This window comes from Podarcis tiliguerta (genome assembly GCF_965153285.1).
Source record: "Podarcis tiliguerta genome assembly, chromosome: 3".
In the NCBI taxonomy this organism is placed as follows: domain Eukaryota; kingdom Metazoa; phylum Chordata; class Lepidosauria; order Squamata; family Lacertidae; genus Podarcis; species Podarcis tiliguerta.
In genome coordinates this window covers 68,985,154-69,005,788 of record NC_139536.1, presented here as the reverse complement: position 1 = coordinate 69,005,788, position 20,635 = coordinate 68,985,154, and the positions used below count along the sequence as shown (strand labels likewise).

The 20,635-nt window shown below is 38.9% G+C and overlaps 1 protein-coding gene across 1 annotated transcript in view; it reads right to left on the bottom strand.

Moving 5' to 3' along the window:
• The window catches only part of REV3L (REV3 like, DNA directed polymerase zeta catalytic subunit), a 60,109-nt gene that overhangs the window by 26,407 nt on the left and 13,067 nt on the right, over nt 1-20,635 (bottom strand). The window contains exons 6-17 of the mRNA XM_083433662.1: nt 18,473-18,567; nt 17,778-17,882; nt 15,284-15,368; nt 15,052-15,200; nt 13,919-14,044; nt 13,192-13,429; nt 11,888-12,027; nt 6,900-11,037; nt 5,165-6,054; nt 4,304-4,386; nt 3,149-3,274; nt 742-940 (exon numbers count right to left, since the gene is read on the bottom strand). Of these exons, the coding sequence (XP_083289788.1) occupies nt 742-940; nt 3,149-3,274; nt 4,304-4,386; nt 5,165-6,054; nt 6,900-11,037; nt 11,888-12,027; nt 13,192-13,429; nt 13,919-14,044; nt 15,052-15,200; nt 15,284-15,368; nt 17,778-17,882; nt 18,473-18,567 (6,374 nt within the window). The remainder of the gene's footprint in view (nt 1-741; nt 941-3,148; nt 3,275-4,303; nt 4,387-5,164; nt 6,055-6,899; nt 11,038-11,887; nt 12,028-13,191; nt 13,430-13,918; nt 14,045-15,051; nt 15,201-15,283; nt 15,369-17,777; nt 17,883-18,472; nt 18,568-20,635) is intronic.

Genomic DNA, 20,635 nt, shown 5'->3' with positions numbered 1-20,635 from the left:
TTCTATTCTTACCTGTGGGGAGATCCCAGCAGCTCCTTCGCTTTCCTCCTATGGGAGGAGGTACTTCAGTGACTCCCACACTGCCGGTCCTTTGGTCAGTGCTCCCCGCGCTGCCTGATAGAATGGAGCGCCGATCAGATGCCTACACTGCGAGAGCCGCCTGTAGGGCCTCAAGAGCATCCGGCTCTAGAGCCACAGGTTGAGTATCACTGGTCTAAACAAAGCCAAAAAGGTACAATACAATAAGGGCCCTGTTTAGACCCTACAAAGATCAGAGAAAACCACACAACAACCCTTATGCAATATTTAACAAAATCAACTTGCTATTTCTACTAAAATCAATTTTGACAGATTACCAAAGTTGCTGTTCTCGAACAGCCCCAATGCAAACTAAAAGGAACTGGTCCAGCACAAGGGTTTTGAGCACTTCCTTCTAAGACATGTTTTCCTGTTTATATCTTCTGGACTTCTGCAGGAGCATGCCGTGAAATATTAAACTTTGGTTTAATATATTATTAATTGGTATTTAAAAGCATTATAGCCCTTGCAAATGTGCGCAGGAAGATATAAGGTAGAAACCATTACTATGCTTCTCATGATTGGACAGTGAGATGACATAAATTTAAACAACACTAGCAAAGATCCTTCAAAGCCACATTTTCTCATATTGTTCATTAATACCCAAATATGACAACATTCAAACACTGAAGTAAATTCCTAAAATAAAATTGAAATAAGAACCTTGGCTTGAGATTGTTCTTGTTCTGTCTTTATCAATCACTATAGCACCAGTGATTTCCATTTTATCAGTATTTGGCAACGGTGTGTCAGATGATATGCAGTAGAACAGAGCACAGATAGGATCAAATTCAGGATCTGCCTCCAAGTCTCTTCTTGTTCGAGCATGTAACTCTACACTGAGAAGTGTAAGATGTTGAACCTACAGCAAAAAGTATACATAGTTATCTTCTTTTAAGATACCTTTGAATCAAATCAAATACGAAACTATCAATTTATTTTACAGGCTGGGCAATAAAAATAACCTCACGTTTGCTTGTGAAAATTGAGAAAAATATAGAGTATGCTTTGTGATAATTATAATAACTGGGATTAAATGAAAGAAGTATAGGAGATCTAGACTATTGAAGATTTATGCATTTTTTTCAAAGTACCAATCTACAGCAAGTATCTGATACTTAGAAGTCATGTATTTTATACACTGCATTACATTTTGTTAGCACTGTATTTCAAACAGCTTGTGTCATTCCCTATCTTCACACTTTCTGAGAATTTTTTTTTAGCAGGATGCCAAAACCAAATATTAATATTCAAATGCAATCACTACCAAACAAGCACCCATATAAGAAATTACAGTCACGATACCCAGAAACTCCCACATCAGCTAATTTTTAATCACTATGTAAACAGAGCAAGAATTGCCCTATTATACAATGTTCCATAATAATACATATTTTTACCTAATTCAGGATATGACCAGTGTGCAAGAGGAAAACTGACACATAGCATCCACCCTGCTTGAATGGCTCTGAAATTTAGACTTCACATTAAATTTATTTTAAAGGCAGGTGGTTTCATTCACAATACACAAAGCATACCAAAACAATTTCCAGGGCTGTGTTAAATACTTCATTTTTTAAATGCCTGCAATATTTTTAGATAGCTGAAAAAGAAACAGCTGCAGGAAAGTTGCTTTCCTCCTTCCCTTCAGAAAGAACTCTGCTGTAACTGCCAGTTGTCCCATGACTTTAGAAGTGATGAGAATGCTTCTGCCACCAGCCAGAGGCCTAGGGGATCTGTGACGATAACAAGGCTTGTTGAGGCTACAAGTTTGCAGGTAGGGAGATTACTCAGTGTCCATCCAGCACACCTACCCTGGCTGTTGCGATGCCAGGGAGGGAAAGTTTGAGACCTGGGGATTTCCAAATCTCATGGGACCTATGAGAGAAAGTCTCACAGAAGCCAGGTTTCCTGGGTCTTATGGGTCTTCCTGAGTGAAATTTGCAGGCCTAGATAAGGCTCTGCATATATCTACCTCAGTCAGGGCCAGACAGACAGTACAACTCATCCATTCTGGGCTTGGCAAGTTTACCCCAGGTCACAACTGGTTACTCATTTGAGGGTTCAAGAAGCATGTTTTTAATGGCTCCAGATAAGCTATGAAAAAGCATACTTTTTGCCTTCCTTGGGTATTCCATTTTGTGTTACACATAAGCTACATGCATTACTTTGACACAACTTTACTTCTGTTACATTTGATATATATTGACCATTTTACTCCAAGATTTGCCTATCTCCTTATTGCCATCTACAAAGAGCCACTGGGTAGTTGCACCACTTCTATACAAGCAAGAAAAACAGCAAAGAAAGATCAGCTGGGTCCAGTTCACAACTTCATCCTGGCATTAACAAACCTCCTCCTCTCTCTTTTCGTTTCTTTCCTTTCCCCTTTCTTCCATCCATCATGTATCTTGCCTTTTTAATTTCCTAGTCTGATGACAAGACATGCCATTGTTTTATTGATGTGAGCAGTTTTGGGAGACAGTATTTGTTTGAAGAGCCGGATAAAAATAGAATACAGGCAACCCCCCATTTACATGTGGGTTATGTTCCGAGGCACCACAAGGGTCAGTGAACTCACATAAAATTGAAACTCATTGAAAAAGCCTGCAAACACCCCATTCCACCCCTTTGGTGATGGTTCAGTGACGTCTTTATGCTGTTTCTGGGTCACTTCCAAGTTTGGCACAATGCACATATACACAATCGTGGACATATTGAACGTGAGTAAATGGAAGGCTGCCTGTACAATATAATAAATAAATCCAGTGGATAAGCAGTCATATACTAAAATTCTTAAATCCTGGATGTATTTAAATTAGAAATCAAGAATCTCACATTTTGGTTACTGCCACAGCAGCAACCACACAATTTTGGTTACTGCCACAGCAGTTTGAGTAAAACACAAACCCTCTTAAATGCTAAATCTGGCGGAAGAATGAAAGAAATATCCCACCTTTCCCCCTGACATGACTCAAGGCAGCTTACAGATAAAACCAGGAATTGCTAAAGACACAGAAAAAACAAACGCAACCATAGGTAAAGCGTCTTCAATAATACTGTAAATTACCTCATGTAAAGCCTTTGCTTCTTGAAGATTTTGTACACTTATTTTAAAACCATATGAGTTGTTTAATGATGGTCCTTCAATCTGAGAAGTCTCTTTCTTTGGGGCATTTAAAGGCGTGAATCGGTTCTGTAAAAATAATACATTAACAACAATAAACTTTTCACTGATTAAGGCCTTAACTCTACCAAGTCTAATTATTGAACAAATTCAATTATTGGGATTACTAATTATTTGGATTACTCATTTTCTTCAGTTGCTAACAGTAATAAAATATATTAACTCATACCCATTTCCAGGAACAGAAGCCCTGCCATATCAAACTTCTGTTCTATTTACATGCACATGCATGAGAACCATTTCACTGTAGCGTTAGACACACCACTAAGAGTGTGTCTAAATGGAGCAACCATATGGGTATGGCAAATCTTGTAAGGTTGCGCACCAACTGTTTCCTAACTTTTGGCTAAGCAATAAAAGGCTGGAGGAGGGAAGCAACTAACTCTATCAATGTGATTCCAGTATTCACACATGCATATCAGCCACAAGCAATTGCACCACAGGAACAAGGGGTCCTTTGCTGCTACAGGTGTATAGGAATGGGTCCCCTAGTCTGACTAAATCAGGTTCTAGTTGCCCAATATGCATTCTAAATGTATTTACACTAAGGAAAGTCAAACTAATATAGAATTTGACTGGGGGGGGGGTCAACATTATTCACAATCAGGATCATTTTGTTACCTACAGATAAGTACCAAAGAGTTAAAGGTAGTTTTCTGGCACAGAATGCAATTTCTGCTCACAGAAGGACTGTTTTACAAAACATGCTAGAGCCCTGCAGTATTCAAATATACCCAAATCAGTATTATGAATTGAGTCCAGAAATAAAGTGGGAGCTACTGATTTTCTTTTAACGGCAGACTGATGTGTTCACAATGGTCAGATGCAGTTAATCACTTGCTGTGTTCTGCATCAGTTGTTATCAAGACACTTTTCAGTGCAAATATTATGATGCAATTTCAATTAAGAAAAATTAGAAGTATAATTATTGTACAGAAGTATCCTTACCGTAATGTAAAAAGGTAAAATATTTTACTTCAGAACTCAGAAAATAACTAAAATTGAGCCTAATAAAAATGCATCCAATTCTATTTTTACCTTGACTTGAGTTCTTAAAAGTACTTTTCGAAAAGCATCAATATTCCTTCCCCTTCTAGGATTCAATTTCTGAATGTTTGGATCTGGGGTGAAGGAAAGAGAAGAAAGTAATGAGTGACTACCACAACAAAAATATACTAAAGCATCCTTTAGGTAAAGGGTAAAGGGACCCCTGACCACTAGGTCCAGTCATGACCGACTCTGGGGTTGCAGCGCTCATCTCACTTTATTGGCCAAGGGAGCCGGTGTACAGCTTCCGCGTCATGTGGTCAGCATGACTAAGCCGCTTCTGGTGAACCAGAGCAGTGCACAGAAATGCGTTTACCTTCCCGCCGGAGCGGTACCTATTTATCTACTTGCACTTTAATGTGCTTTTGAACTGCTAGGTTGGCAGGAGCAGGGACCGAGCAACGGGAGCTCACCCCGTCGTGGGGATTCGAACCGCCGACCTTCTGATCGGCAAGTCCTAGGCTCTGTGGTTTAACCCACAGTGCCACCCGCATCCCCTCAAAGCATCCTTTAGTATTACTGAATTAATTTTTCAAAAGCTGCAAAATGTTAAGTACAATATCAAGGCATAGAATGGTCTGACACTGAAGCATCTTATACTGCTGGTCCTAAAAGTTATCCCAAGTATAAAAATTAATCTTCATTTCCTTGGTCATGCTAATTACATATTATGGAAAAAATCAAGTTATTCTGGTTAAGGCTATTTTCTATTAGTAAACCTTAAACTACTTGTCTAATAGTACTTCCATAAGTGGTTTCAAGCTTTTGTTGCTATCTTCTATTACATAAGTACATATATGTTTGCATAATTTCACTTTCAATTTCTGCAAACCACTCCTTTCATAATCTTACCTGGTAATAATGGAGTGAATCGAGGTGTTTCATTTATTCCTCCTTTACACATTTCCTCTCTAAGGGGTGTACTATGCAGGCAAGCAGTTTCAGAATTACTATTGCATCCTTTGTTCACAAATGGGGAGACAGTGAAGGGTATCTTGCTTTCCTCTTTGACAAGCTTCTGTTCTCCATCTGTTAATGTTTCATTTTCTTCTATAGAGGATAAAATATCCTCTGAATCTTCTGAGGAAGATTGTTTGGAATCTGGGGATGTTACTTGTTGCCAAGGAGGAAGCACTGATGAATCAGGGGAGCTATAATCAACATAATTCTCCTCATCCCTGTCTGTTTCTATTGCTGCAGTGTCAAGCAGCACAGTCTTACTCATTTCAGGGATATCTGTATCATGCTTTTCCATGGTTTGTGTTGGCATTGGATTTGAGGATGAAAAACAAGTACCTTCTGATCCTACAACACTTTTGCTTGGCAAGATAGAATTCTCAACTGCCTTGGCCATTTGATAACACGTGTTTTTTGGCAAAGACGTGCGGTTCAAACTCTCATCAACCTTTTCCACCTCAATCGATTTGGTAATCATTCTTTTCCTAAAGTGTTCATAATCTTCTTTTGCCTGCAGCCATGACTGAACTTGCTGGCAACTTGGTGCACATTTGCAAGGCATGATCACTATCTTTTTGTCTTCACTAGTTTTACGGTTATTTCTTTGCTTTTTGTCAGTAATGGATTGGCTACTGCGAAGCGGAGAGCCTGGTCTAGGGCTTTGTGCCATTGCCAAAAATGCAGTCTTCCATAGTCGTAGCCCTTCCAATGAGAAGTCTCCCTCAAACTCAAGTAGGTCATTTGGAAGTCTGGTTTCTACTGTAAGCAGTCGTCCTCCAATTTCTCTGTGAAGATATTATTTTCAGTTAACAATAAATTTATCTTAATAGAAGGAAAGAACTGTCAGGTAAAAAGATTCCATCACATAATATCAACTCTTGTATTTGTCAATATCCAAATTAGGTCATCAACATTTCAAAGAAGAAGCAGATATTTAAAGTTTTGATTCACATTTCAATACTCCCCATAGCAATAGCTAATGACTATGAATTGTATTCAGTATTGCATGAGCAGGAGGAATTTGCAGAATAGATCTTTTCCTTTTCCTTTATAAGTCCTTCTGCTCAATTTTGGGTGATACCTCCTGCCAACTTCAGCCTTGTGTAATACAGTATGCTATGCCCCCACCCTCTGGAGAGGTTTTACAATATAGCTAATAGGAGCAGGAGGGGAAAGGTAAGACTGACTGTGCAAGTTTGTTTTCTACACATGCAACATTGAATACAACCTTATGTTAAATTCTTTAAGGTGCCCAGAATTTATGAATCTGAAAAGATAAAACAGAGTATTTTCTTTTTATAAAATCTCAGGATTTCCCAAACTTGAGTTTTCAGCTCTTTTTGGACTACAAGTCCCACCACTGCTGACCACTAGTCCTGCTAGCTAGGGATGATGGGAGTTGTAGTCCAAAAATAGTTGGAGATCCAAGTTTTGGAAACCCTGTTGTAGATTAATGAGCTACTTTAACCCCATGCAATTCTGGCTCTTGCTTAAGGGTATAGGAGAGAATGCTACATTAAAGCTACACCTAATATTTCCATGACTATATAAATTATGTTAACGCCAACTAAAAATACATAGGTATAAAATAGAAAAATGTGACTACAGTCCACTGGTATTACCACATTACCTTGGCTTTTCTGGTGCATCAGAAGGGTTGCTGCAAAATGGTTCCTGATAAATTGCTTCTGCAAGATCGTGATCCAGTAAAGTTGACATAATTTCTTCACGACTTGGAGGTGACATGAGAGGCTTAAGGATGTGAGCAGCACGAGGTGTAGAACTTCCATTTTTTGACTGTGAGGGGGAATTTGTAGATCTTGGTGAACTATCTGGGGTTGGTGTTAATCCCTCATTGTTTCTTGAAATATACAGCTCTAAATCTTCAGAAGCTGCATCCATAAGTTCACCATCCGGTGATGATAAAATGGAAGAAAAAGATATACTAATCGAATCAAGTGACTGAACAGGTTCAAAAGTGGCTTCCTTTCTAAAGTGGTTTTGACTCCAATCACTATTTGGCGATGAAAGGTTAAGAAATATTCCTTTCTTCACAGCATTTCTCTCCAACTGAAATTGTTCCTTTTGGCACATCTCTGCCTGTTGCACATCTAGTGGTAAGCTAGGTTCAGATGTTGCTGTAATAATGTTATTTTTCCACTGGCTGTGGAGATGGTTTTCATTCGTATCCGGGCACCTTTTATCAAAAAGCTGAGGACTTAGTGGACCAGATCTTAACCAAGCTGTGGGGTCTGAAGAATAATGGTTTTCTTCCTTAGAAATTTTGCTATTATGACTTAAAAGATCCATTTCTGCTGCCTGACCTGGAAAAAGGTCCTGAGTTACATCGCTCAGAAACTTCTGTGGTAGATTTTGATCTGCAGGGACAAACTGACTTGCAGAATAAAAGCTGCAAAATCCAGTCTGTCCTATAGTATTAATATCAAAATTGTAATTATGATCAGGTGACAGGCTGTCTTCAAGTGAGTAGCAACTTTCAAAACCTGGATCTGAACCAAAAACCGGGCTATCAACAGATAACACATGGCCAGTCTTACTGTTTTGCTGCTTTGCAGAATCTTTTAAAAGCTTGAGATTTTTTTCTTTAGATTTTTTCTCCCTAGATGTACGAGGATTTCTTGGGGATGCAACTGAACGTGATTTTTTAACTGATTTGTTTTGATCAAGAGGGTAGGAAGCACTTCTGTTCAACTGAGTTTTAAATGAAAACTGCTCATGCATGTTGTTTAGATGTGCTTTTTGTTGTCTTTTTTGAAGTAATTCCTTAAGAACAGCTAAGCCAGAATGTCCTTCACTGAATGCTGAGGGTGTTACCAGTGTCTTGCCTTTACACTGCGAATCAGCTTTGGTTTGAGAGGTTGTTTCTGACAGACCCTTTTGTTTTATATTTTTTTCAGGGTTAAAATGTGACATATCCAAAATAAATCCTCTTTGCTTCTGTTCCCATCCCAGCTTTTTAACTGGACTTCTCAAAGAAGCTACAAAGCATTTTTTTGGCAACTGAAAAGATCCATGGCTTTCTTCAGAAGTTTTAAAAAAAGAAGAAATATGCTCAGCATTTTTTGTTGATTCTGGAAGATAAACGATCTGCTGCTGATTATCTTTACAATGCAAAAGTTTACTGGGATGAATCTGATCAATCTTCATTGCATCTGAAGAAATATAATTTTCATTTACATTTCCAACAGGGGATAAAAGTCTGCACTGCGAATTTGTAACCTCTTCAGCCTTTTTATGCATTATATCTTTAGAACTGTATGCATTCAGTGCTACCTGAGATATATGGTGAGACTGGTCAAATAAATTATTTTGAATTGGTTCTTTTGTCCTAAACATACCACTTTGACTAGTAGCTCTTTGGAAATTCATTTTGGCTTTTTCCTTTCCAGACACCACAGAAGTTATGGCTGGATGATGGTCCTCCTGTGTCAGGAGGGAACCTTGATATCCTACAGGCTTTTCATTTTCCAAGAGTGAATGGAAATATATCAATGGATTTACTTGTGCATGAGCTGTCAATGGCAGTTGTGCTGATGGTAAATGCCCTGTTGAACAGCCAGTTGCTTGGATATCTTTTTGGGTACAAAGTGGCTGCGAGTTTCCCAAGCTGTGAGCATTCTCAGGTAAATCATGGTGGTTCAGCACAAGTTTAACCTCAGTTGAAGGAGGAATACTACTTTTTTCATCTGCTCCTGTCATCAACTTTGACACTTTTTCTATTTTATGTTTTTGTTTTGCTCTAGGCTTTCTCTTCACCTCATTTCCAGTTTTGTTAGTCAGATTATTCCTAATCTTTTTATTAACTCTAACAGTAGTATTAACAAATTGCTTTTTACATTTTTTAGTCTGAGCTTTTGCTTGACTATGTTTTCCTGTATAGGAATTAACAGTCTTAGTGCTATATGTGGTAGCATTTTTAAACACTAATGTTTCTTTTTCTAGATTATTAATAATTTCTTCTGCATTTGGGTCGGTGGGAGACCAACAGCGAGGTGGGGATACATTAACTGGACTTGCACTTCTTTCTGACAGAAAACCTAATTTAGACATAACATCGCTATAGTTCAAGTCACAGTCTTCAGCTTCAGTGCTATATGATGGTAGAGGGGGAGACAGAAAGGCAGAGGTTCTTCTTCTGAAATATAGGGTTCTTTTAATATTTTTACTGTTCATGTTTTGCAGTTTTCCAACCTTTTTCTTGGTTGACTTGCATTTTGCTTTTCTTTTGTGACCTTTCTTTGGCATTAATGGATAAATAGGATATTTGGTTGCAGGCGAATCAGGAACTTTGGGCCAAAAGTCCTTTAAAGGTGCAAGTTTTTTATATAGATTCATTTTTTCTTCTGTAAGTGTAACTTGCTCCTCACTAGAATCTATTTTTCCTAGTTTAACAAGCATATTTTTCCTCCCTCTGAACCTATTTATAATAATATATTTTATAATAACAGGTGGTAATTTTTTAGAAAGTTTTCTTCGTTTTCGACATTTCTTTGACCCATCAACATTTTCATCATTTTCCAAAGAATGAGGTAGGCTAATTTTTGAATTATGCACACCAAAGCTAGATTCGCTGTCTTCGGTTTCATAATTTATCTTGCGTTTAGCTCTGAGTGTGTACTTATTTCCACATAGCCCAAACGCCTGCTCAGGTTCTCGAGCACCATCAGCTCCATCTTCAAAATGGCAGTCAATACAATTACTTGTATCCATAGACAATTTATTTTCTGAAGCACCAGGAGAAACTTGAATGATATCATTTGGTAACAAACTCTCTTTATCAGGAATGTTATTACTAGCATTACCTTGTACATAGCAGCTCTCTTTTGTGGAAGCAATATCGCTGACAGTGGTAGACGGCTGATTGCTAAGAATTACTTTCTTTTTATTTAGTTTTAACCTAGATTGTTTCCTGCCTTTTTTCAATTTATATTTAACAGGACCTAATTTTTGTGGCTGACTGAGACAATTAGAAAGAACAACACTAGGAAAGAACATGTAATGTGCTGCTTGTTGATTAACATTTGTTTTTTCAGCTTTATGCTCCTGAAATTCTTCATATCTAATTTTAAGGTTATTAAGGCCATCTCCATCAATGCTACCTTCAGCAGAATAAATACTAGTTCGATTACCCTCTGAGCAAGACACCATTTCACAGTTTTCTGGTGCTGGGAAGAGGTTATCTGTATTTGTGTTGCCGGCTTTTTTATTTGCTTCATAGGATGCTTTATTTTTGGAGTGGACCAAATCTGAAAAGTTAGAATTTTGAACCGAAATACTTTCACCCATTTGGTGGTTCATATGCAGAGATACATCCTTTGTAGTTTTTCTTATTCCAGTGTACTTTCTGTGAGGCAAATGCCTACTTACTGAGGAAATGTCTTCATAAACTGTTTCACACGAAGCAGGGAATATTCCACTTTTATTACTTTCTGTGTGTGAATTTTCAGAATGGAGAATATTATTGAAGGATGTTGGGTATTTCACATTGTAAGTGCTTTCTTTTGTAAGAGAATGGACTGACAATTCAGGTCTTATGTCTCCTTTGTTTGGCTGAGAAAGCCCTTCTAAGTCATCATTGTTCAAAATATGAGAAGAAAGGGCACTTGTGTGTTTACACTGAAAGGTAATCTTAGCAGAAGAAGGTGGTTCCAGAGTAGCAGCATCTTTATGAAAAATTGAAGACTTTACAGATGTTTTGCTTGTTGCAATTATGGAGGTTCGAGAATTCTCATTGTTCAACGGATTGTCTAGAAAGGGATAGATACAACACATGCAATTTTCACTATTCATCTTCTATTTTTTTAAGATCAGCTATTTTAAATATTAGTCAGTCACTTAAGTATTAGGTAAAATAGTAATTGCTAAGAGACCCAATCTCTCAATCTCTTCCTTAATCTTACATTCCACCATTCCACTTTTGGTAGTTTTTCAATCTTATAAAAAAAAATACCAGCCTCAAATATTTTATTGCTGTATTTTTAATCTGGAATTCAGTTACTCCCTACAATCTATATCTCAAAGACAAATGAAGTCAGGCTTCCCTTGTCTCTTAAGATGCTTTTAAAGTGTGCTACTATGTTTCTGTTTTTCTAGGATTTTATTGTATTTTATGGTTTTCTTGTATTTTTGTTTAATTGTTATATATATGCTTGTTATTGTAATGCCCCAAACCTAGAACATATTAAGCCAACATGTAGTCACTTACCTTCTTGTATTTTTCTCACCAGTTGCATTGTGGCGATTAAAATTTTTTTCTCCTTACTGCTAGCCTCCACTTAATCCCCGCATCTGACTATTCTACTTGTGCCCGCCCCCCCCGCACTTCATCTCTGCAGCCACCATAGCACACCTTTATATTATCCTGTAACAGCTAATTGCATTTGCAATGAAGAATAGATAATAAATATTTTAAATAAAAAATACATTACAGTTTTGTGTCACAGTTTGAAAGTCAGGAAATTTAAACAGATGAATTAATGCAGTTTTTAGACTATGTTTGCAGAATATTTAGTACAAAGGAATCTATTGAGATATTTTTTATCAAGAAAGGAAAACTACTTTCTCATGGGTATATGAAATTCCCAAACTATGATTTACCACTGTTTTCATCTGCAGTTCCATCTAACTGAGGTATAGATAGGCTTGCCAGAAGCAAATTGTTTTCACTCCAGTCCATATCATCTTCTGAAGTGCCATCATCTTCCGTTGAGCTCTGGTTCCTACTTCTGCCCAATGACCTGGAAGTGCAATTTATTTCAGGTATATAAAAACCTTTGGTCAGCCACTTGAGAGTTTACTGGTTATGGTGTTAATACATGATACTTTGCTTGGGAAGGAAGAATACAAAGCATTTGAACGTTGCTTACTAAAAATAAACATTAACTTATTACACTACAGAATGTGGTCTAATGCAATATTTTAAAGACAGTCATTAAACTGTATTTCAAACTGACAGGATGCAAAAGTGAAATACAAAAATATTTCATGAAAATCACAGTAGGGTTCAAATTTCAACAGAGGTTGAAATCCACCCACCAGTGGATCTTCAGAGTGCCAATACAATCTTACATCAGATTATATTGAATGAGCCTGTTGTTGATTCCGTTTTCGTCACAGGACTCCCCCCCCCCCCCGGACTTATATTTTATCCTGCTTCCAAAATCCTACTTTCCCCTAAAATTTCCACCACTCTTCTGTTACAAGCATGCTACTGTGAGTTTGTGTTCCAGACCCTGATTCCAATATATCTGCTTCGTGTTGCCTTCTTATTTGCACCAAGTATGGGTGCTCCCTTCTCCAATGGACCTTCCTTTAGAGGGCTCATCCTCTTATTTATTCCCCCAAACTGTTCACTCAGAAAGCAGGATATGTGGCCTGAAAATTCCGCTTCTTTCCCTACATCTCTCAGCGATCGTCGCTGTAATTTCTCATCAAGTCCCCACCTCCCCACCCCAGCCAGTGCTTTTGTTTTATCTTTGCATGCTGAGAAACCTGATTTCTTGCTGGTGGGGCTTCCTGTAACAACTTACACAGACATAGCAGCACTGTTCCTTCCTCCTCACAGTATTTAACACACATTAATATAATGTACCCATTGAGCAAATATAGCAATGCATAGTAAGGAGTAGAATTCTGGAGCAATCATTGCAGAACACACTTACAAATCTCTCTCATTCCATTCAAGCTCTGGCAGTCTAGTAACCCTTGGGTTTTCTTATCTGCCTGCTCATTTGAGCCACATGAAATTATATCACCAATCACATTTCTTGTCCAATAAACACCTCTCTTCATAGTATACTGGCGTCTGGACACCCACATTGATTTTCTTTATTAAGTATGAGAACTTCAGTCTAAGTTAGTACCATTTCCTCCAGAGCTATTATTCAACAAACAGAAGATACCTTCTCTTTGCATTCACGTCATTAGGACTGCTGTCCCATCGTTGGGACATTAGCAAGCTGAGCTCCATTTCTTCCTTTTCAATTTGTGGTTCGTTTTCTTCATCATCACTGTTCTGGGGATTTCTACAGCTTCCAGAGGAGAAGTGTTGTGATAATGTACCATGTCCTCCAATTGCGTATCCATCATCCTCCAACCCAGCCAAGAGATGTATCATGGCTTGATCAGCACTACTGTCCACTGAAATAAAAACAAAAACAAATTCAGACATAGCCTATATCTTAAAAAGTTCAAGATTATCTTTGTGATGTGTTCTTTTAAATAACCTATATTTTCCATGTGCAGACTGAACACAGTATTTTAAAAGCAAGTATTAGGCAAACAAAACTTTTTACAGTATCTTCTTTACAGTATCTTTTGAGACCCTTGTCCTTTGAGAATCTTACTACCTTTTGATAATTTCTCACTTTTGCGGTGTATATTTTAATTTCAATCTTCCAAAGGGAAGTGGTTTTGCAGAGCACTAGGATTCAAAGGCTCCTCTTTTCAATCAGTAACAGAACACCACTACTGATGAACAGCTAAACTAGAAATACTTTACAGAAATCTAATTTTTGGAGTAAGCTCAGTTTAGACAAACTGCATGGACCACTAGAGATAAAACTGCCAGCATATTGAAGAATAACCTATTATTGTGGGGGGGAAAGATTATATTTATATTGTACTTACTGAACACTGGGGTCTTATTCAGTCTCTGAGATGAGGCTTGAAAATGCTGACTATTTTCCATGATGTTCAAAATAGCTTCTTCATTAATAAGCGCCTCCTCCTCCTTATACTTCCTGTTGGACTCCTCTAAAAATGAGATTTAAAACTCTGCACATGAGCTGCCAACACATTTTCCCCACAAAAGTAGTTGCTGAAGACTATTAAACATATTAACATATCCAAATTAGTTGATCAAGATTTTCAGAAGATAGTTAGAGACTTGTGCTAGTTGAGATGCATACGTTTATACAACTTACAGAATCTGAAAGAGATAGGAATTTATGGTGGCAAGACTTTTCTTAATACAATTTGAGCAAACTCAGTTGTGGTTATTTAAAACCGTTTTTAATGGAACTCGCAGCAGATCAATACATTTCCAAAGGGTACTTTCTCCTTTCACAAGTTGCCACTTCCCAGGCATTTTGCTCAGAGGAAGTGGCAGAAGATTACATGAGCATAAGAAGAGCCTGCTACATCACGCCAATGACCCATCTAGTCCAGCATTGTCTTCTCATGGTGGCCAACCAGATGCCTATGGGAAACCAGAAAGTAGATCTTTCTGCACTTGAGAACAGAGGGGTGCAATTCAGATCTCCTCTTCCCAGCAATTTCTGGAAAGAGAATAGAGTTTTTGGGAGAGGGTGGGGCACAAGGATGTGCACTAAACCTCTCTTTTCTTCAAAAGTTTCTCTCCCCCCGCCCCTGCCCAAAAAAACTATTGGTGAAAGCAAATGCAGAAGGTAACTCTTCCTTGGTGCCACTTCCTCCTCACCATCATCACACCCACAGAAACAGTGAAATGCAATTATGCAGGGGGAGAAATGTTTTTTCTGTGCCTTTCTCTCTCTCTCTCTCTCTCTCTCTCTCTCCATCTCTTCATTTTTGCTTTTCTCAGCTGTTTTATGACACAGAAAGAAAAGAACAGAGAATATTGTAGACAAACATGCAAAGGTAAAGATCATTCCTTGTGCATTCTTCTATGTCTCTTTTGCCTCCTTTGCTCAGTTTTTCCATAAAAGTAATTCCAGCTAGGATGTATTCATGTAAGGTGAGCTGTATTTGACTTAAAAGCCAACTGTATTAATACTACTAACCTTTGCTGAGTTCTTTATCTCTGTGTACTTCTACAATATTTGCTGGTGAACACGGAACAACTTTAGGAGATTGTACCTCAGAATGTAGCGTCAACTCTGCAGAGAATTCCTGTGATCCATTACTGTAGTCCAGTGATCCAGATAATGTCCTTATTAATAAATAAATAAAACCTTTTTAAATGACTGTACAACTCACAATTAAAACCAGAGTAACAGCTAAATGAACACTTACACAGAGAGATCACTTTGCTTGAGGATTTCTTTAAGCCTCTTCTGAAAGATTTTTTCACTTTCTGTTGCAGTTACAAATCCACGATCTTTAATTAAGGGGGAAAGGTTATACAGGACGGTTAATACAGCAACAAAGAAAAGACTACTGAATTCCTAAATAAGAAACTGAAACTTCATAGGCATTCTATTAACAATTAGTACCCTTCTCTTTATGTATTTTTTCTAATACTTTTAAGCTCAGAGCAAGCAACATAGTCTGAATTTCAAGCAGCTCTGAGCCAATTTTAAAAAGGTTGTTTTCTTTTTACCATGCTTTTTATATAGTTATAAAAATATTATAAGGAATATAATCTGTTGATTATATCCAAATTTGCTGTTCCACTAATTACTGTTAGTTTCTCCCACTCACAGAAGGCTGTTTCCAACTTAGAGGAAGAGCACTGTGTAAAAAAACTGACTCTAAATCCAGAGAAATTCTTCTCTTTGCACAAACATTCTCAAAAACATTTGCACTCACCCTATAGTTGATGCCACAACTGATTGTAGGAACCTAGAGCACTATCAAATTATAGCTTGTGGGATCACTTTCAGTTGCTGCAGCCCAAGGATGTGATGGGATGCTTGCAGTGTTGGGACTGACATGCTTTCTCAATTGTTGCCCATAAGATCTGGTAAAATCTAGGAGGGGATTGATGGTATGGGTCCAAGGAGTGATCAATGCCTCACAAAGGAATGGAAATACACCTAAAGCTTTGAAAAAAGAGTCTCAAGTGGATTCTGTTGTTTGGAGAGCTTATGCCCAGCTTAGGCTGGTTTGCCAGCTATGGCCATTCCTGGAACAGGTAGCCTGGCCTCAGTTGCCTATCTTCTGGTTATTTCTCATCTGGACTACTGTATTACATTGTGTGTGGGGCTGTCCTTGAAGGTGGTCTGAAGATTGCAGCAAGTGAGGCTGGTAAGTTGGGCAATCTGATGGGACCATGTGTCAGCAGTCCTGAAACTGTTGCACTGAATGATTAACCATTTTTAAATTAATCAACAAACCAGGCACTGCTTACTTGAGCAGCAGCTTAAATAAAGAATGTAAAGTTTACTATCATGATGCCTCCATTAATTTTTTTAACTACAGTACTGTATTAGGGGCAGAGGAACCAGAGACCAAATTGCAAACATGCGCTGGATTATGGAGAAAGCTAGAGAATTCCAGAAAGACATCTACTTCTGCTTCATTGACTATGCAAAAGCCTTTAACTGTGTCGATCACAGCAAACTATGGCAAGTTCTTAAAGAAATGGGAGTGCCTGATCACCTCATCTGTCTCCTGAGAAATCTCTATGTGGGACAAGAAGCTACAGTTAAAACTGGATATGGAACAACTGATTGGTTCAAAATTGGGAAAGGAGTACGGCAAGGCTGTATATTGTCTCCCTGCTTATTTAACTTATATGCAGAATTCATCATGCGAAAGGCTGGGCTGGATGAATTAAGATCGCCGGAAGAAATATCAACCACCTCAGATATGCAGATGACACAACCTTGATGGCAGAAAGTGAAGAGGAATTAAAGAAACTTTTAATGAGGGTGAAAGAGGAGAGCACAAAATATGGTCTGAAGCTCAACATCAAAAAAACGAAGATCATGGCCACTGGGCCCATCACCTCCTGGCAAATAGAAGGGGAAGAAATGGAGGCAGTGAGAGATTTTACCTCCTTGGGCTCCATGATCACTGCAGATGGTGACAGCAGTCATGAAATTAAAAGACGCCTGCTCCTTGGGAAAAGCTCCTTGGGAGAAAGGCGATGGCAAACCTAGACAGCATCTTAAAAAGCAGAGACATCACCTTGCCAACAAAGGTTCGTATAGTTAAAGCCATGGTTTTCCCAGTAGTGATGTATGGAAGTGAGAGCTGGACCATAAAGAAGGCTGATCACTGGAGAATTGATGCTTTTGAATTATGGTGCTGGAGGAGACTCTTGAGAGTCCCATGGACTGCAAGAAGATCAAACGCATCCATTCTTAAGGAAATCAGCCCTGAGTGCTCACTGGAAGGACAGATCCTGAAGCTGAGGCTCCAATACTTTGGCCACCTCATGAGAAGAGAAGACTCCCTGGAAAAGACCCTGATGTTGGGAAAGATGGGAAAGATGGAGGGCACAAGGAGAAGGGGACGACAGAGAACGAGATGGTTGGACAATGTTCTCAAAGCTACAAGCATGAGTTTGACCAAACTGCGGGAGGCAGTGGAAGACAGGAGTGCCTGGCGTGCTCTGGTCCATGGGGTCACGAAGAGTCGGACACGACTAAATGACTAAACAACAACAACTGTATTAGAAGAAGAATGGGAAAGCTTCTTGACTTTCTGACTGCTATGATAAAATTAACAACCCAACAAGCAGCAAATGCTTAATTGAGTACTGACCCATCAAACGTACCTGCCCAGGAATTGTGACTGAGAAATAAATATGTAACAACAACAACTTTGCCCTGTGAGTTACCTTGTGAGTTAGGAGGACTAATTTGAGAGGACTCATTGTTTTCTCTACGCCGTTGTTTCTCATCATCCCATATCGCTTGCAAACCTGGGTTCCGACCAACCTGGGCTGGAAAAAGTGAAAAATACAGCAAATTCAACAGGAGTGTCAAGCTTACTGCAAAACCTCTTGTCTGTACAATCTATGCTGTTTGCAAGAATTAACCTGTCAATATTTTCAGACAATTGCCTTCCCAAAGTGACTACTGTGGTGAGGGGGTGCTATGTTGCTACACTCCCAATAGCAGCATTGCTGCTGTTTACCATAATGCTGAGGGAGTAAGGTAGGACACTGTCTTCAGTACCAAAGTGGCTCAGCTAGTGTACCTGTCCCTGCACCTTCCCAGTAAGTGGCAGCAATGCCACTGTTGGGAGGGTAGCGGCATAGCACCCCGCCACCTGTTCCTGCCTTCACCTTGTGTCACTTGTTTATATAATCCCTTCAGTTATATTTACTTAGTAGGTTAACTGTAACTTAGAGGTTTTAAATACCACTTAGGATGCATTGGGCTATGCCAGCCTTCCTTTTCTGCTGGCTGGGACTGATGGGAGATGCAGTCCAAAATATCTGGAGGAACAGCTCGGGAAGATTGTGCTAAGCATGCATAAAAAACAAACTTGTTAATGTCCTAAATGATTACACATAGCAAAATTGTTTACCTTCAATATCCAATCTGTTTAAAATATCAGCAGCCACTGCATCTACTTCCAGTTCACAGGTACTCTGTGGTTCAACACCCTCCAGTATCAAAGAACTGCAATTATATTAAAATTAAAGGATGATTAAAATATGGTACTTTCCCACTAAAATTATATTTTCTTAAATTCTAATAGTAGAAAAAACAATTTATCTTAAATAGTCTGAACATTTTAAAGTCATGATATTTATGCCATAGTTAGATGGTAAGCCGAGGCACATTAGTCATGCACCCTGAATGAACATGTATGCAAATCATCACCTGTTCCCTACCTTAATGGCACTGAGAGAAAGAGACTCATTTTACATAAACAGCACCACTGAAAGAAAGTATCTGTAGAGATTTGCAGGCAGCACGGGGCAGAGTATACAAGCAAGTTAGGTTCAGAATATGTCCCATGGGATAAATACAGCTACCGTATTTTTCGCTCTATAAGACACACATTTTCCCCTCCAAAAATTAAGGGGAATGCGTGTGCGTCTTATGGAGCGAATGCAGGCTCCTTTGCTTCAGCGATAGCAACGCGAAGCCTCTGAAGCACAGTGGGAGCGCTCCCGCCGTGCTCCGGAGGCTTCGTGTTCCTTTCGCTGAAGGGTAGGTGCTCCTTCAGCTAAGGCGCAGCGCCCCTTCAGCTAAGCGGGAGGAGAAATGGAAGGGGCTCAGTTTCTCCTGCCGCTTCACTGAAGGGGTGCTGCGCAAAGATGGGGTGGATTTTTTTTCTTGTTCTCCCCCTCAAAACAAGGTGCGTCCTATAGAGCGAAAAATATGGTAAGTCAGGATGTATTTAAATAAGTGGTTTGTGGATGTACTGAAAGCGAGAGACAGATTCATGTGTTCACAATGATAGAAATATAGGCAAGATTTGTATTTTTATTGTGTTTGATGTTTTATTGTACTTGTATATATATAGCTGTAGATGGCCTTGATATTTCTATGAGTTGGTGGTAAGTAAGTAAGTAAGTAAATAAGTAAATAAATAAATGAGGCTGACAGTGAGGATAAGAGATAACACAGAGGATTTTAGGGGCTATGAAGTTCAGGCAACCATAAAATGTATATATGGGTGGAATATAGCCTAATATAAATTACAACATTTGGAAATATTAACCGTTCTTCTACCACAATCAACTAAGCAGTAATACAGTAAGCCTGCAATTTATGCAGCGGTTACATTCCAGGTGATACAGTATAAGAATTAGAGACCTTTTAGAATGTATTAGGCTTGCTTTTTCCATGTTCTGCATTTGTTAGTCTCCCCATTCCTACGCTGCATTCCATCTCTCCTTATCTACCACTGAAAGTGGTACAAATGGCAGGATGTTTTAGCACCAGAGTTTAAATCAGCTATCATTGAAGCTATCTGAGACCCAGGAAGAGGATTTTATGATATTCTTCCCTCACTGAAGGCTAGGTTGCCAGGGCAATGCCAGATATCTGGCTATTCAAAATGGTCTGGACACATCAGGGCCACTCCAAGGTGATGTGGAGGTGAAGATTACCAGTATGCAGCCACATTTGCATACTTTTCATGACCTGTAACCTTTCCTGATGCATGTGAAGATGTTTTATGACTCTTTGTTTGCTGTGTTTGAACTACTATATAAACTTCTGTTCCGAAGTGCCTCGGGGCAGACCTTCTCAACTGGCACATTGAGTTGAATGAGCTCTGTCCTATTGCAATAGCTATAATAAATGCTGGGTCCCTAAATCTGGATGCTGGACTCGGAAATAGTTTCCTTGGGTCTGTTGTTTATTCAAGAGGTGGCTGTTCCTCAACTGGGTAATGAACAAGTGGTGTAGAGGTGAATTCTTACCATACAGGGATTGCGCCTAAAGTCAAAATTGTGTATAGTCAAAACATATTGGGTTCAGCAGTGAGTGGGATTGCCAAAGCAATTTTTCCCAGAACCCCACCCCTTACTTTATATTTATTTTTTGCCACTGGTGTAAAGCTGAATGCACACAAGTGAAATGTGCATAAGCTGAAGACTTACTGTATTTAGTAAATCCTGTTTGGCCAGAACCATATTCTTAACCATGGCTTCACTGGGCCTATCTGTGCTTCCTCCATCCAGCCACCTTTGTCTTGAATCAATCCACCAGTGACAGCAAGTAGACACTGAAC